General features: G+C 62.9%; 1 protein-coding gene and 1 long non-coding RNA gene across 5 annotated transcripts; one reads left to right on the top strand and one right to left on the bottom strand.

The window, feature by feature from the left end:
• Nucleotides 1-2,560: 2,560 nt before the first annotated feature.
• LOC306644118 lies at nt 2,561-5,615 on the bottom strand. Of its 3 annotated transcripts, XR_013759171.1 has the most exons (4): nt 5,379-5,615; nt 3,512-3,627; nt 2,991-3,147; nt 2,561-2,913 (listed from the first exon to the last, which is right to left on the bottom strand). It is a non-coding gene; the product is annotated as an uncharacterized lncRNA (long non-coding RNA). The 3 variants fall into 3 exon arrangements; XR_013759172.1 differs by lacking the exon at nt 5,379-5,615 and having other exon boundaries at nt 2,991-3,150; nt 3,512-4,698; XR_013759173.1 differs by lacking the exon at nt 5,379-5,615 and having other exon boundaries at nt 3,512-4,692.
• Nucleotides 4,738-15,964, top strand: PROM2 (prominin 2). Of its 2 annotated transcripts, XM_079110650.1 has the most exons (23): nt 4,739-5,123; nt 5,627-5,676; nt 6,008-6,210; nt 6,297-6,417; nt 6,646-6,709; nt 6,944-7,033; nt 7,337-7,539; nt 7,852-7,926; nt 8,554-8,617; nt 8,808-8,967; nt 9,281-9,433; nt 10,074-10,197; nt 10,676-10,767; nt 10,885-10,969; nt 12,659-12,805; nt 13,075-13,146; nt 13,904-13,996; nt 14,106-14,159; nt 14,263-14,343; nt 14,505-14,573; nt 15,142-15,231; nt 15,378-15,484; nt 15,829-15,964. In XM_079110650.1, the coding sequence occupies exons 1-23, from the start codon at nt 4,883-4,885 to the stop codon at nt 15,890-15,892; spliced, it is 2,502 nt and encodes an 833-aa protein (XP_078966776.1). In that variant the 5' UTR covers nt 4,739-4,882; the 3' UTR covers nt 15,893-15,964. The 2 variants fall into 2 exon arrangements, with proteins under 2 accessions (XP_078966777.1, XP_078966776.1); XM_079110651.1 differs by lacking the exon at nt 13,075-13,146 and having other exon boundaries at nt 4,738-5,123.
• Nucleotides 15,965-16,444: the final 480 nt, after the last annotated feature.

The raw sequence follows: 16,444 nt of genomic DNA on the forward strand, positions 1-16,444 counted from the left end.
TGGTTAAAAATAAAACAGCAGGAAAATAGTGACACAATCAGCAAACCCTGCCCACCCTGGCTGCCCACAGCCAACTTCCTTCTTATGATTGTTTTCCCATATTTTCTCTGCATTTCTTTTTCTTTTTCTTTTTGTCCTGGGGACTGAACCCAGGGGCACTTCACCACTGAAGTGAAGTCCCCAGCCCTTTTTATTTCTTATTTTGAGACAGGGTCCTGCTAAGTTGCTGAGGCTGGCCTTGAATTTGGATGTCACCACTGCATGGTCACATGACCCCGAGGTCCTTCCCCTGCTGTCCCCTACTCGGTGTAAGCTGGACCTGAGCGGGAGGCCCTCACTGCAGTGAACTGCTTGGGTATGTGTCCTCATCTGATCTCTGCTGGCACATGAGCCCCTCCCTAAGAGCTCCACTATGTCCTCACTGGCCCTTGATGGTCCCCTAGGGCACCCGAAGGCCATCCAGACCTGGGCAGGGAACTTTCTGTATCTGCACACATGTGGGGGAAGAGCTGGGGTCACTGCAGCCAGTCCGTCCCTGCCACCCAGCCGCTCCTGCCCTGCCCTCTGCAAGCCCAGAGGACCCCTGCCAGCCGGCACCCCGTCTCATACTCCCTAGACCTGTGGGCATGGGCCCCCAGCCTGGCACTGTGGTTTCTTATTAAGGTCAAGGCCATCTGCCGAGGGGCTGGGAAGGTGGGATGCAGATGGCCACGGGCAGGAATGCCTGACATCCCTTCACACAGAAACTGCGGGCGTGTGGGGGCAGGTGCACCTCGCTCTCCAGGGCAGCTGTTCCCATGCCAGGGCCTGGGGGTTTCATGCAGGGGCTCTGGGATGCCACCCCGTCTTGGGGAAACTCCATGGGCAGCAGGCGAGACCCCAGGCCCCTCCCTTGGTCTTCTCTACTCTCACCCTGTCCCACCTTGCTGGCTGGGTGTCAAGGTCCTGCTCAGGTGTCAGTTCCCTTGCATCTCTCCAACCCCCAAAGACCATCCTCCAAAGTGAAGACATGGGGGACTTGTGTGTCACCAGGAAGAGGTGTCCCGGGGGAATACATAGCTTTGCTGCCACCCTGTCCTTGACAGTGGGCATGTGCTTGGATGAGGGTAAGAGATCCACCAGCCCCTCACAGTTTTATGTCACTCCCTTAGGTTTGGGGGACTTGCTGCCAAGTCACACCCACTCACCGTCACTTGTATGGGAACATGCCCACGGTTTACATTTCATGCTATTTTTCTTCCAATGAGCAGGAATGCCTGGGACCTGGGTCAGGCGTCACCTCCTCTCCTACTGTCTGGGTGACCGCTGTGACTTGCAGCCCCATCCTTAGCCTGCAGGGGGCACCAGAGGCATGGGAAAGGGGGCGCGGTTGGGAGAGGACCCTGAGAGGGCAGCACTAACCCTGGTCCTTCTGTGGCCCTGGACCAGGCTGAGGCGGCCAGCTCTGTACAGGGACAGAATGTGAGGAGGGAACGGCTCCCTCCAGTGTAGAAGGCCAGAAGTCAGGCTGGCTGTTTCCCCGACCTACCTACTCCCCTGCTGGCCCCTGGGGTGGCCTCCGTCCTCAGCACAGGTGGCCTCTCAAGGCTTGGCACCCTTGGTCCTGCCTGGAGGCCCCGTCCCTGCCTCTGTTGGTGGAGGCTTCTCTAGAGGGAGTCCACTTTGCACAGCAGGACAGAGCAGTGCGGGACAATGTCACTGGGCTCCACCACCAGACCTCTGACCTCTCGGCCCTCTAGCATTACCAAGACGTCTTAGCTGTCTCTCTGCGCTCCTGACTCCTGACTCGTGTTAACTGGTGGGCAGTTAATCCATGAATCCTGTTTCCACAGCAGTTGTGTGAATCCCGGGGTCTGTGAGTTGGCTGTCACATTCTGGGGCCTCCTTTTCGAGCTGTGGGTCTGAGCCCATCGTTCCGGTCCATCAAGATTCTTTCAACTCTTCATTCTGTCCTCAGGACCACGTGCCCTTCCACCTGGTTTCACACAGTTGGCCGTTTTGATAAGAAGATTTCTAGGCGCTGAGCAGAGACAGGCTCGGATCCAGAGCAGGCGGCACCACCAGAAGCTTCCAGCAGACACTGGGTCTTGTTTGTCAACCCAGCTGCCCCACTAAGCCCAGTCTCATGGGACTGGAAGGCCCACCTTCAGGCCTGGGCCCACCCTTCCAGCCTCTGTTGCATGTCCTGTTCTCCCACTGAAGCCTCCCAGGACCTGCAGAGGTTGGCACAGGGACTCTGCACTTTGCTGGAAACCTCGGGCTTGCTGTGGCCTCTCTTTGGGCCTCACCCCATCCCTACTGCTTGGGGAGGTTCAGAAGGAGACTCCCAGGGACAGGCCACTCGCTGAGGAGCTGCCTCCCTTCTCATCCCACCCCTCCTCACGGGGTTTACCCTGCATGCACGGAATTTTCGTCTGGGAACTTTTCTATCTATTCCTGACTTCCATTCACTTTCCGTTTCTCCAGTCAGGGGAACATATCTCAGTGCAGATGGCCTCTGATGGCAGACTTCGTGGTTTTTCAACCTCACGGCGGTACGGAAGTACACCCAGACCCCCTGTTGTACAGATTCTGAGAAATTCCTTAAGTCTTCCAAAACCGTGTTATGAAATCAGCTTTTGTAAGCTAATGCAACATTCGATTATAGCGCCACTCCATCGCCGGCCTGAGTCCACCTGTGCTCCCCAGCAGACCTGATGATGGATTGTTCCATCAGGAACCTGCTCAGGAGACCTAGGGATTGACTCCTGGCCTGGCCCCTGATTCACGAAACCTCTTCATCCAGGCCTCGATTGCTCCACCTGTCGACAGGTGAATTCAGTACCTTGATCAGCCTTCGTGCCCCCAGGCCAAGGAAGAGACTTGGAGTTTCTTCTGCGGGCAATCTCACCTTCCAAGTACACGTAAAGACATCTGTGAAGACAACAGCACCAGCTGGTGATTGGCTTAATTATAATAATTGAGGGGAGACAGAGTGGAGAGTGACGCACCTGCTTATTTCCCAAGTCCTCGAGGATTTCGATCCTCCCTCAGAGCTGCGACCTCAACCTCTCGCCACCAGTGTGCAGAAAGTACAGGAAGCCTCAATGGCAGTTACTAATTTCCCCATAGGTGGGTTATATTGAGCCAGGCAAGAGCTATTTCCATCTGCTGGTGATGGGGCTAAAGTTAGAAAGTGATCGCGGGGAGCCATTCTTTCTAACTGATTGAACTGGAGGGGGAGGGACAGACAGGAGGAGCAGAGAAGCCCTGGAGAGGCCGGGCAGCCTCTGAGATGCAAGAGCCCCCAGCACAGGTGCTGGGCTCAGGTGAGTCTGGGGAGAAGGCTGTGGGGCAGGGCAGGTGGGCTCGGCCTGTAGTCAGCTTTTGGGCAGGCAGGGTGGGCAGGGCCTCCCTCCATATCCCAGGGCTAGGCCTACAGGGAAGAGCTGGCACAGGACCCTCCCTGGCCACAGCCCGCTCCTACTGTACCAGGGTGCCAGGGTGCTAGGCATCCCCTCGTGTCACTCACCGCAGTGCTGATCCTCAACTCTGAATCACTCTTTGATGAGGTTCCATTTCCCATCCGCACCCCGTTATTAAGTGGACTCTATGGCTGGGCACTCTCGTTCCCCAGCTCTGAGAAAGCTGCAGTGGAAGCAACCGGAAGGCTCAGGAACTCGCTGCCCGCCCATTCCAACACCAGACTCTTCATCACTCACTCCACTGGGCAGGCCCCAATCCCCAGGCCTCTCACCCACCTCGTAAACCAGTCCCGAGCTACTGCCCTGAACTAAACTTGGGGGTCCCAAGTTCACCCAAAACCATCGAGCCAGCCCCTCCCTTCAGGGCTCCCAATAGTGGAGGGACTGGTGTGAAAACTCGCGAACCCCTGTTACGCCTTGAGACACAGTGGCGGGTGTTCAGTGCACAGAAATGAGGACGCACAGCTGAGCAAGAGAATTTAAAATCACTCGCGTTTCTCCAGAGACCGTCCTGCTCCGTACCCTGCACTGTTCTGGAACCTGCTATTTGTTCTTTATTGACGCATCAAGTTTCATGTCAACAGGGACATCTGCACAAGGTTGACTTTGATGAGTGCCCAGCGTGCCCGGGAGATGCTCCTCCTGTCAGCTCCTCGGGGGTGGCCTTTGGGACTGATTCTGGCGTTCACCAGTACATCCTCCGCCCATTCAGTGAGATTTCCGCATGACCTGATCAGCTGCTGGCAACTTTTGGGGCACTCGGCAAAAGCCATTTACAAGACAGAGGCCTGTGGAGGCACATCCCTGGGCATCTCCCTGATCAGTCCCTCCAGCCTGGGTGGGGAGAGGCTGGGCGGAAGGGCACACCCTTACCAGGTTTGCCCTCCCCTACTGGGATTGCCCTGCCTCAGTCAGGTGCCCCTCTGTTCCAAGTTGGCCTGGCTGGGCATGACCCCCGGGGACAGAGCAGGTCCCAGAGGAAGCAGGGAAAGTGAGAGTTTCCCTTGGCCTGTCATCTGGTCTTTGAGCCCCCTGGCAGGGCTGCACTGGGTGGCTGTTTTACCAGATTGAAATTGGGCCACCCCGATAATCCAGCGGCACTGGCCACCGCCTGGACCTGCTCCTACACAGCCCCGGCCCAGCGTCTGGGGAGGGAGGGGAGCCCAGGTTTCCCCACAGCCAAGGGCGTCAGGCCCAGGCCCTGCCCCTCCCCAGGCCTCCGCCCCTGCCTCCTACGCTCCAGCTCTCGGCGGGTGCCCAGGTAGCTGGGAGCCCAAACCTGTCGGGCCGGTTTGAGAGCCGCGGGGACAGAGGGAGGAAGGCTGCCGAAGGATGCGCGGCCTGCCCCGGGCTCGCCTGCACCCTCCGCCGCTTGAGCCCGACCTGCCTGCGCCGCTGCCTGCCTGCCGGACCCCACGATGCGCGCGCCGGGCCTTCTGGCGCCTCTGCTGGGCCTGGGCCTGGGGCTGGCGCTGAGCCTGCCGCCAGCGGTGGCCGCCGACTGCGGGTCCCTCGGCCCGGCGGCGCGCCTGGCATTCTCCCCAGCAGCCAGGACCCGCTGGCTGGCCCCTCGCGTCAGGGCGCCAGGCCCCCTGGACCCCCTTTACCGCATGGTGCGCCGCTTCCTCTCCGTGGTGCAGCTCAACCCCTTCCCTTCGGGTGAGTGCGCCCCGGCCATGCGCCTGGCCCACGGTCCTGCAGCCTCCCTGTGCCTATCCTGTCAATGGGCGCTTGGGGGGAGGGCAGGGTCCCCAGGATCCTCCACAGCTTTCTTCCTCCTAGAAGTCCTGGGGTGCCAGGGGCAGCATTGGAGAAGATTCTAGAACCTTCTGGTGTGCCCTAGGGCAAGCCCCTCTTCCTCTCTGAGCCTGTTTCTCCTCTAAAGAGGAGACCTTGCATTAGAAGCACATAAACCTGGCTCATTCTCTGGGTCTGGTGGCCATGGAGTTGGGAGGGCCACAGGATGGGGGTGGGGACCTGGAGGAGGGGAGGGGCTTTGGCCTCCCCTCTAGGTCCAAAAGCCTGCCCTGAGGGACTCCCTCCTGGGGCAGTGCTGAGGCCCAGCAGGATGACCTCAAAGATCCCATCTGGGCCTGGTAGTGGGGAGGGGGATGCAGGGCAGTGGCTATCCCCAAACTTTCAACTCGGTTCTTTCCCTGTAGAGTTGGTAAAGGCCCTGCTGAATGAGCCAGCCTCCTTGAAGGTGGACGAGGTGAGAACCAAGGGGGACCTGCTTGGGCTGAGCAGGAGGGGCCCATCTGGCCAGCTCAGTGCCCCCTGCTGGGTGCTTGCCAGGGTGGGGTCATCTCTTCCGCCCCCACGGGTGCTGCAGTGGCGGGCCTGGGTTCCCCCCACAGCCCTGCAGTTCACTGGGGTGGGGTCTGCGGTGGGTCTGAACCTCCCTGAACTTCAGCTTTCTCACCTGTGAGATGGTAGCCAGGAGGGACACCACGCCTCTCTTGCATGGACCAAGGAGGGAGCTGCTCCCCTGCTCTCAGGAGCCGCTGAGGGAGGGGTGGGCCCTGACGCCTCGCCCTGCCCAGGTGGTGCGGTACGAGGCGGGCTACGTGGTGTGTGCCGTGATCGCCGGCCTCTACCTCCTGGCGCTGCCCATCACCGGCCTCTGCTTCTGCTGTTGCCGCAGTCGCCGGCGCTGTGGTGGCCGCGTGAAGACGGAGCACAAGGCCATGGCCTGTGAGCGCGGCTCCCTCATGGCCTTCCTGCTGCTGACCACCCTCGTGCTGCTGTGAGGGCTGCCCCGGCAGGGCGGGGGCTGGGCCGTGGCTGACCCTCGGCCACCCTCGAGCCCTCCCTCCTGACCCCCTCCCGCAGGGCTGGTGTGGTCTGTGCTTTTGTCACCAACCAACGCACACATGAGCAGATGGGGCCCAGTGTCGAAGCCGTGCCTGAGACCCTGCTCAGCCTGCGGGGCCTGGTCTCCGATGTCCCCAAGGTGAGCACCTTGTCCCCACGTGCCTCCTGAGCACCAGGCCCAGGCGGGACAGAGCAGAGAGGGCACTCTGTGTTCATGGGCTGCAAAGGGGAAAGGGTGCCTTTCCTCTGCACACGTGGCCACCCCCTGCTGGGGAGTCACTGCCCTGAGTGACTGCACTGCAATGTCCCCAGGAGAGAAGGCCGCCAAGGGACAGGAGAGGTGGCTCACAGCCCTGTGTTTGTCTAGGAGCTACAGGCCGTGGCGAAGCAGTTCTCCGTGCCCCAGGAGCGAGTCCTGAAAGAGCTGGATGGTGAGCAGGACAGCCGGAAGCCCAGGGCCCAGTCTGGCCTTCCCCTGGGAGCACCTTCACGGGGGTGGTCCAGCTGGCAGGCCAGCACCGCGGCCACCCTGTTGTGGTGGAGAAGCCAGCACCTGCCCTGCAGAGCCCAGGGCTGGGACCTGGGGAGCAGGAGGGGTGGGGAAGGAGTCACCCCCAGTTCCTGGGGGCCAGCCCTGAGACAGCCCTGTGCCCTGTGCTCCCCAGGGGTTGGCGAGAGCATCGGCACCACCATCCACAGCCAGCTCAGGAGCACCGTGTACCTGGCGCTGGCCTCGGTGCACGACCTGGGCCAGGGTGAGCTGGACAGGTGCCCCGCGTGGGGCGGGGCCAACAGACGTCCTCCAGGGCAGGCCCACCCTCCCCAGCCCTGGATTGCCAGCTGCCCCCGCCCCCCCTGTGCCGTCCCCATCCCTCACCCCAGATCCCATGTCCTCCGGCATCCCGGCCTATGTCCTGGCTTAACGTGCCCTGGGGCAGTTTCCACTGTGACCTTAAAGGTTAATGACCCCAGTCCCTTTGACCGGAGGGAAGGAATGTTCTGCCTCTTGCAGGGCTGGGAGGCCAGGACCCCACTCAGGCCAGGTGTGGCCCTCCTAGCCCTGCAGGTCTCCGTGGACCAGCTCCGGGCCCTGAACAGCACGTCGGTGGAGCTGCAGGAGGGGCAGCAACGCTTGGGCCCGGCTGTGCGGAAGCATCGGGATCGCCTGCTGGCCCTGCTGCAGCAGGCTGGCTGCGGGAGGGACTGCACAGACACCCAGGACCGGGCCCGGGCCCTGGAGCTAGGTGCTGACTTCACGCAGGTGCGGCCGGGCAGAGTCTCCTGGGGCTCACGGGGGAGCCTGCCACCGCCAGGTGGTCTGGGGCTTCCTCAGGCCCAGTCCCCCATCCCCTCCCTCAGGCTGCTCCTTCCGTGCTGGGCCCGAGCGCCCAGGGTTGAGGACCTTCACTTCGGCAGGGAGTCAGGGGCTCCCCCTGGGCCACACACCGAGCCTTGGGCTTCCTGCACTGGCTTCTGGAGTCCTCACTGCTACCCAGGGAGTTGGGCTGAAGTGGTCCCCACTGCACACCTGAGGGTTCAGAGGCCTTTCCGTAGACACCCCGCCCCTTTGCAGGTGCCCCCCGTGGACAACGTCTTGCACCACCTGAAGGATGTCCCAGAGGCCAACTTCTCCAGCATGGTCCAGGAGGTGAGTGTCCACTTGGCGCCTGACTCCTCTTCCACCTGCCTGGGAACTCACAGTGGGGGCCTCAGTTTACCCATTTTGAAGTGGGAGCCCAGCTGAGCCTAAGACTCAAGGCCACCCCTGTGACCTCGGGCTAGAGGCTCACTTGCCAGCCCTTGGCATGCATCCTGAGGGAGGAGGCAGGTCGGGGTGGGTTGGGGTCGGGGGCAAGCGCCGGCACTCTGACTGAGCTCCGCAGGGCGGGCGGGCTCTCCTGGGTGGGGACCGCCCTGGGGGAGCATGCCAGGTGAGTCAGCTCCTATGACCCAGGGCCTGGAGCTGGGGAAACAGTGAGTCAGCCGTCCCGGGGAGAGGGAAGCGGGGCATAGGGCTGGCAGTGGTTTGCAGGATGGACAGGAGAGGAGAGGATGGCCCAGGTGACCTTCTGTCCGGGAAGGACGGAATGGAAGGGAGGGGTCTCTGGGGAACAAGGGCATTAAGTCAGGTCGGCTGACCAAGAGAACCAAGGGAATGTGACCTGAGCAGGGAGCCACCAGTGGGGTGCCTTCCTTCTGGGCCTGGTGACTTGGGGTCCCCCAAGCTGGGACGCCACTAGAGGGCTGGAGGCACATCCCCGTTGGGTTCCTGCAGGAGAACGGTACCTTCAACAGCCTCCCATTCCTGGTCGCCATGCAGATGGACCATGTGATCCAAGGTGAGGTCTCTGGGCCGCACTGGCCCAGTCTGCAGCCCTGCCTCCCCTACCAGGCAGGCTTGCCCGGAGGAGCGGAGTCGGGCAGGGGTGGGCAGGGCTGTCCTCCCTGGCAGGCCCTCTGTGGGTCCCAGAGGCTCTTCCCTGACCCCTGGGCGCCCTCTGCATCCCCTGAGCCCATGGCTTTGGGCAGATCTGAAGGCGGCCGTGGCCCAGAAGCCCGACGGCATGGGGACACTGGCTGAAGGGTTCCCAGAACTGGAGGCAGCTTCCCGCTGGAGCCAGGCTCTGGAGGAGTTGGAAGAAAACAGCCGCCCGTACCTGAAGGAGGTGCAGAGATATGAGACATACAGGTGCCAGGGGCCCCGGCCGGGTATTATGGGCGTCCAGCCTCTCTGTTGCCAGGGCCCCACCTCTAGCCCCTGGTCACCCCTGGCGGCCCTGCACCTCTGCCTGTTTTAAGTCAGGACTCCTGCCCCTCGGCCTTGGGGTCCCCACCTGGCTGTGTGCCCCTGGACTGAGCAGCGGGGCCTCAGAAAGCATCTACACAGCTCTTCGGAGCCCTCGCCTTGAGTGAAGGCCCTGCCCAGCCTCTGGGTCCCTCAGCAGCCTCTCCAGAGCCCGCTGCCTCCCTTCCCAGTGAATCCCTACCCCTCTCCATGGCAGGTGGATCCTGGGCTGCGTGCTGTGCTCCGTGGTCCTGCTTGTGGTGGCCTGTAACCTGCTGGGCCTCAGCCTGGGCATCTGGGGACTATCTGCCAGAGAGGACCCCAGCCACTCAGAAGCCAAGGGCGAGGCCGGAGCCCGCTTCCTCATGGTGTAAGAGGCCCCCCCCCCATTTCCTGGGAGACCCTGGGGACATCTGTGGCCCTCAGTGGACATGCTTTCCCATTGGGTCCAGACAGAGCCTTGGAATCCAGGCAGCAGCACCAGCAACACAAGGCGGCACCCTGTTTGCCTTCCCTAGACTAGATGTTGTCCAAGCCAGGGCTGCTGTGCACAGTTGGGCAGGCCATTCACTGCACAAGGGTGCAGGCCGCATGGGCGCATCGGGGCTGCCTCCAACCTGTTTCCCTCTCCAAGCCTCTCAGCCTGGAATGGGGCTGTGACCACCTCCCAAAGGAGCCTACGAGTCAGTAGCTCCTGCTCTGAGGGTCCTTACTACTCACTGCCCCTGCTGGCCAGCATGCCTGGTGACCCTTTTGAAGACTGGGTTCTGGATCAGGTCACCCCCACAGCTGCTAGGTGTCAGGTAGACCTGGTTCTGTGAGCAAACCAGCCATCCCCTCCTCTGGGCCACCAGGGCCAGCAGGACCCTGACAGCAAGGTGGGGTGCAGGGGGACCAGGCGGGGACTGCCCAGGAGACCCCTCGGCCGTGCTGGCCCCGGGTGTTACTGGGGAGAGGTCTGGCCGGTGGCTGGTGCCCGCTGTCCCTCAATCTCTCTCTCACCTTCCCAGAGGGGTGGGCTTCAGCTTCCTCTTCGCCGCCCCCCTCGTCCTCCTGGTCTTCGCCACCTTCCTGGTGGGCGGCAACGTGCAGACGCTGGTGTGCCAGAGCTGGGAGAGCGGGGAGCTGTACCAGGTGGGCGGTTGCCACTGCAGGCCGGGCACCGAGGGAGGCATGGGCAGAGAGGGGGAGAGCGGGACGGCAGAGCGAGGATGGAGGAGAGAAGGCACGGTGGACAGGGACAGGCAGAGCCGTGAGCCCCCGGGAGCTGCCTGGGCCTCGGGACAAGGGCCCCCCAGGTTCCACTCACACCCGGCCCCTTCCTCCCCCGACCCGGAGCCCAGGGCCTGGGGACCCTGGTGCCCATGTGCATTCTGGTGGGTGAGCCGGGGCGCCAGCCTGGGTCCTCTCAGAAGGTCAGGCCGACTGCCCTCCTAGAGATTCGCGGGCATTGCCCCCGCCAGCAGGTGGGCCCAGGGCCCATTGGAGTTGAGGCCAGATCGGGCTGAGTCACAGCGGTGCGTCCAGTGGTCTCTGCTCCGCCAGGGTGGGCTCAGGGCAGTGGGCAGCCTTGCCACCATGCTCAGCGCCCGTTTCTCCCCGTCCCTCCCAGTTTGCAGACACCCCAGGGAACCTGCCCCCGTCCCTGAACCTGTCCCACCTTCTGGGCCTGAGGAAGAACATCAGCATCCTCCTGGCCTATCAGTGAGCGCATAGCCGGGGCTGGGGGCCGAGCAGGGCCTGCGGGAGGGGCAGAGGTAGTGTCCCGAGGGTGACGTGGGCGCCCGCCAGCCCCCTTCCTCCGGTTCGCCCTCCCTTCAGGCAGTGCAGGGAAGGGGCCGCGCTCTGGAAGGTCCTGCAGCTCAATGACTCCTACAACCTGGAGGAGCACCTGAATATCAGCCAGGTAGAACATTTCGGAAGGCTGCGAGGCCCTCTCCTCAGATGCCCCTGCTCGGGTCTCGTCTCAGTTTCTGGGAACCCAGGGAGTCCAGTTGAGGTGCTCAGGGCCTGGCCCAGGACCAGAGCCAGGGAAGGTTCCAGATGCGTGGGTGAGCCCCTGGAGGCTGTGCCAGCCCTGAGCACCGTGCTCCAGGGAAAACCTATGCAGCCGAGGTTGTGGGCAGAAAGGAAGGGACGGAGGGGCGTGGCGTCCAGCCGTGGGGAGCATGTTGGGTACAGGGCCCTCTGGGGCCTTGCTCAGCACCCACGGCCAGCCTAACTCCCAGGACTCTCCCTGTGCCCCTTGGGACTGGGACATCTGCTTGTCAGAGGCCCCACTGGAAGTTGGTGGAGATGCCTGCCTATGCTGGCCAGAGGCAGGTCTAGAACAAACCAAGAGGCCACCTCACAGAGGGGACAAACTTTGAGAGCATGACTCTAAATGTGTGGAGGCTGTGAACCTCCCCTCCCAGCCTCTCTGGGTGCCTAGTTGAGGTGGGAGGCGGGCCTCTCGTTTCTGAGGTATCCTGGGAAACCCACGTCCCCTCCCCGGCCGCCCCCAGCTACACTTGGAAGCAGCATGCTGATCTCTGTCAGCTTTGTCCCGAGAGACCCCCCACTCCTCTCGGATCCACCCCCATTCTCAGCCACAGGATCCAGTCCCAGCCCCAGGCTGTGTGACCTGGAACCGTCGGCTTAGGGCCTCAGCTCACTCCTGTCACTCCATGGATGAAGACTGCCAGCAGGGCCCCGGGCTCGGGGTACTCCCTGCCCTGCTGACTGGAAGTCCCGGATCTCAGTTGGAGAGGTCTCAACCCTGGTCTCTCCCCTGGAAGGGGAATTAAGGTCCTCAGAGTCCATCTGGCAACTCACCATTGTGACTTAGAAATACGCATCCTCAAGGAAGAAAGCGGCAGGCAGATGACACAGAGATCCGTGAGGCAAGGCCTGCCTTTCAGGGCCACTGCACGGATCCCCCATACTAAGACCCCACCTCTAAGAGGGTTAGGGCTTTTTTGCCCCCTGGGGAAAGGTAGCCTGGCCGAAGTGGTGAGCAGATAATTTGCTGTGCATTGTCTAGCAGGTGAATGCCCCTCTCTGATTTCAGTTTCTCATCTGCTAAACTCTGAGCCCTAAATTTCATGAGCCCTAAATCTCTTGCAGCGATGGTAGGGAAATGCCAAGGATCTTTCCTGGAAATGCGGTTGTGTTCATTCATTCATTCATTCATCCACACAGTCCACAAACTTGGACCTCAGCCCCTACATGCCTAGGAGTCTCCGCCCTAGATGCCCGGGACTTGGGTGTACAGTAGGTAGCTGAGGTCCCACCGCCAGGGAGCTGATGGCAGTTGACAAGCGCACACATACCCAAGAGAATCTAGAACCTGGGGCCTGCGGAGACGGGGGCGCTGTGGATGTGATAAAGGGCCCGGATGGCACAGGAGGTCTGTGTCACAGCCGGGCAGACAGTGGGCGTGGCAGGGAGCTGGGGCCACCCTAGGAGTAGAGGCCCGAGGCTGCGTGGGGTGCGGCCTGTCTAGAGAAGGCGGTGCCCATGCCCAGGACGCAGGTCCCAGGGCTGGTGACCGCTTGCCTGGGGGGTCTGGATCCGCCTGCCCCCTGGCCGGCTCCCACCCGCCCCTTCCCTGCAGTACACGCACAAGCTGCAGCAGGACCTGCAGAGCTTCCGGCTGGACGTGCAGGACCTGGACCTGTTGAGCCCAGAGGCCCGCCGGGACCTGGAGGCGCTGCAGAGCAGTGGACTGGAAACTGTTAACTACCAGGAGTTCCTCCTGCAGGTGACGGTGGCACCTCAGGCCCGCAGGCTGGCAGCAGGGCTGAGGGGCGGGGCCCCACCTCTGTTGGTGGAACGCCTTCCCCGGCCGGACCCCCAGCACTGAACCCCCGCGGCTCGGGGCACCCCACTTCTGTTGTCGTTTTGGAAAACGTCTGAAACGTTGCCCAGTTCCAGGTCAAGGCCCTATGACCCATGTGCTCTGACAGGCTGGGGACTGGGGGCTGGAGGCAGGCCAGGTGGCCCCTGGGAACTCATCCCATCTGTCCGCAGATCCGGAAGCCTGTGGTGAAGACCGACGTGGGGCAGCTGGCCCTGGAGCTGGACGGGCTGGCCCAGGCCCAAGTGAGAAGCAAGCAGAGACCCCGCTGGGCCCGCGGCAGGCAGGAGGCGGGAGGGATGCTAGGACTGTAGAAGGGATGAGGGCCGAGCAGGAGGCCGAGGGTCCCCTCGCCAGTGATGGGGAGGCTCCTAATTACCAAACTGGATTGGAGGCTCTGTGCCATCTGATCCAGCTCAAGCTCTGCCACCAATTGGCTGTGTGGCCTTGGGCAAGTCATTCAGCATCTCTGAGCCTCAGGTCCTTCATCTGTAAAGTGGACTGATGCCCATCTCAGGTCAGATGAAGTCACTGGCCTGATATCACCCAGTGAGGCAAGTTTTCCCGCGCACACGCCAGTCACAGAATCTGCAGGGATAGGTGCCTCACAATGACAGGTGCCAGACACCATGACGGATGCCCTCCCGGGGAAGAGATGGCACTTGGTATGCACAAACATTTAGAGTTCAAGAAGTTCTCTGAGACATCTCAGAGACCCTGGCGCAGCCTAGCCTCCTGGGCAGAGCAAGGAGTGCCCCTCAGTGTCAGCAGATGCCATTGTGAGCAGGGTCCTGGGGCTAACTTAGGGCACCCAGCAGGCCAGGGGTAGGTGTAGAGCTGGGGCCCAGGTCTCCCTGGAGCTGGAGAAGCCTCCATTTTCTGCCTCTGATCCTAGCACTTGTGCCTCCTCAGTGTGTCAGGTTGGGAGTCTGGGCCACAGACTCACCAGCAAACCCTGTCCTGCGGGGGGCGTGGGGCATTTCAATCTTTGTTCCCTCTCAGGGCAATTCTTCGCTGGGGCAGCAGCTGAGAGAGGAGGCCCAAGGGCTCAGGAAACTCTTGGAGGAGGAGGTTGTCCCTCAACAGAGCCTGGCGGTGAGTCTGGCAGGAGCCTGTGACCTGGGGGAGGGGCAGTGGAGGAGCAGCAGGCCCAGGACCCGCCTGCCCGCCCCACACCCCTCCCTCACCAGCCTCTCCTCCACAGGCGAGGCTCAACCTCAGCGCCCGGGCCCTGGAGTCCTCTACCCCGCGTCTTCAGGTAGCTGCGGGGGTGGGTGGGCCTCTGGGCGCTCAGGGCCAGGAGCGGTGCTTGTCGGAAGGCTGGGTCCCACTCCCCGAGCTGAGGCCCCTCTCTCCTCCAGCTGGAGACCGCGGGCATCCTGAGCAACGTCTCCCGCCTCCGGGGAGAGCTGCCCGCCCGGGCCAGCAACATCCTGAGGAGCGTGAGTGGGGCTGGGACCGACTCCACCTGCTGCCCCTCCAGCCTGGTCCCCTCACACTCCAGGGGACCCATCCCGACCCCAGGCGCCAGACCCGGGGCAGGGGCCTCCTGGGCCTCTGGGCCTCCTGGGCCTCCTGCCAGCCAGCCTCCTCTTTCTTTCAGGAAAGCACCTGCTTCCTGACCCGGGGGCTGGGCTACTTCTCACAGTATGTGGCCTGGGTGAGAGAGGAGGTGAGTGGCGCTTGGACTAGCCTGGCTCAGAGCGCTGGTGTCCCCACGCTGCCGAGGCAGCCGGCTGCGCTACCCTCCAGCCCCTTGGGGGTGCCCTGGCTTTCGGGGTTGGACCCAACCTCCCGGGCCTGCCTTCTGCTCCCTGCTCGAGGCCTATCGCTGCCCGCCCGCCTCTGCCTAGCACCGGCGTGAGCAGGGTGGCCCTGCCTGTCCAGAACACGCCGTCTGCCCTGCCCGGGCCCCTCCCTGGCCTGGACCCCTCACCAGGCTGGCCTGGCCCGGGCGTGTCTGCGTGTGTGCGCCCGCTACATGCCCGTGAGACCATGTGCGCAAGTGCGTGCCCACGTCTGTGCTGGCCGTAGGGTGAGGGCCGCCCGGTGGGCACAGCAAGGCCACGCCCCCAGGCCAAGGGCAGGAGCAGCAGCCCGGTGCCTCCATCTCCGCGCCTGCCAGCTGCCCCAGACTCCTGCGCGACCCTGTCCACCTCTCGCTGAATGTGAGGCGCACGCCTGGCGCACACCGTGGGTCTGGGTGTCCCTGCATGTGCCTGCCTCCTTTGCCAACACAGGTGACTCAGCACATCGCCACCTGCCAGCCCCTCTCCGGGGCCCTGGACAATGGCCGTGTGATGCTGTGCGACATGGTGGCTGACCCCTGGGTGAGTGCCTGGCTCCCCAGGGCCGTGGACTCAAGCCCCATTGGGGGGCAGCATGAGCACTAGTCACGGCTGCCCCCTGCCCTCACCGAGCCTGGGGCAGAGCAGCTGGGAAGGCGGCCAGCTGACGGAGCTCCCGCCCCGTCCAGAATGCCTTCTGGTTCTGCCTGGCCTGGTGCACCTTCTTCCTCATCCCCAGTATCATCTTTGCTGTGAAGACCTCCAAATACTTCCGCCCCATCCGGAAACGCCTCAGGTGAGGGGCTGCCAGGATCTCAGGGGACCGGGTGGGGTTGGGGACGCCAGAGACCCAGGAAGGAGTCCTCCTAGATACTGGGCCCTCATCCCCTGCCATACCCACTCCTGAAACCTCCCTGGCAGAGAAGGATCAGAGTCTAGGCCTAAAGAAACACATACACTAAGGAGTTCCAGGGCCTGGAAGTCCTTCATATGTCTGCCCTGCATCCTTCTTGCTGCAACACAACCACCCAAGCATCTTCTTGAAGCTCTTCCTCTCTCCTGGAGGGCCCCAGGACTCGGGTTGGTCCCTGAGTGGGGGCTGGGGTTCTGTTCTGGGGACACTCTCCTTCTGTGCTGCAGCTCTACCAGCTCTGAGGAGACTCAGCTCTTCCACATCCCCCGGGTCACCTCCCTGAAACTGTAGGACCCAGCAGGTGAGTTTCCTACCCCTTAACCCCTCCGTGCTGGAGGCTCACGGGTGGAGAGTGAAGGGGCCGGGCCTGGGGTCTGCGGGAGGGCAGGGAGGCCCGGGGACCTGGCAGATCTGGGCCTGGCTGTGGCCAGTGGCGGCAGATCTGAGGCCAAGCCCCCTGCCGCCCCATGGCTGCTTCCTTCCTGACAGAGCGAGCTGCTCCTGGGGACCGCCTGCCCCCACTCCAGCTCAGCCTGGACTAGAGGCTTCTGCGGCTCTTGCCCCAGAGCCCAGGCTGGCCGCAGGCCTGGACCGCCATCAGTTCCAGCTCCCCTGGCTGGCCCTGCTCCGGCTCCACCTTCTGCTCAGACCCCCTTTCACTCCCCTCCCGGAGCATCGGAACCTGCGGGTTCTCTAGGGGTTTGCCCTTACCCTCCGGCTGCAGCACCTCAGCCCCAAGAAGGGCCTGCTCTTCACCTGTTGGCCCCTTGGCTGGGATAGAGGCCAGCCAGCCCTGCCCTGTCCCCATCCACCCTGCTGGTCTCCCCCGATCCTCTGCAAGCT

The sequence above is a fragment of the Sciurus vulgaris genome (genome assembly GCF_902686455.1).
Source record: "Sciurus vulgaris genome assembly, chromosome: 14".
NCBI classification, from domain to species: Eukaryota; Metazoa; Chordata; class Mammalia; order Rodentia; family Sciuridae; genus Sciurus; species Sciurus vulgaris.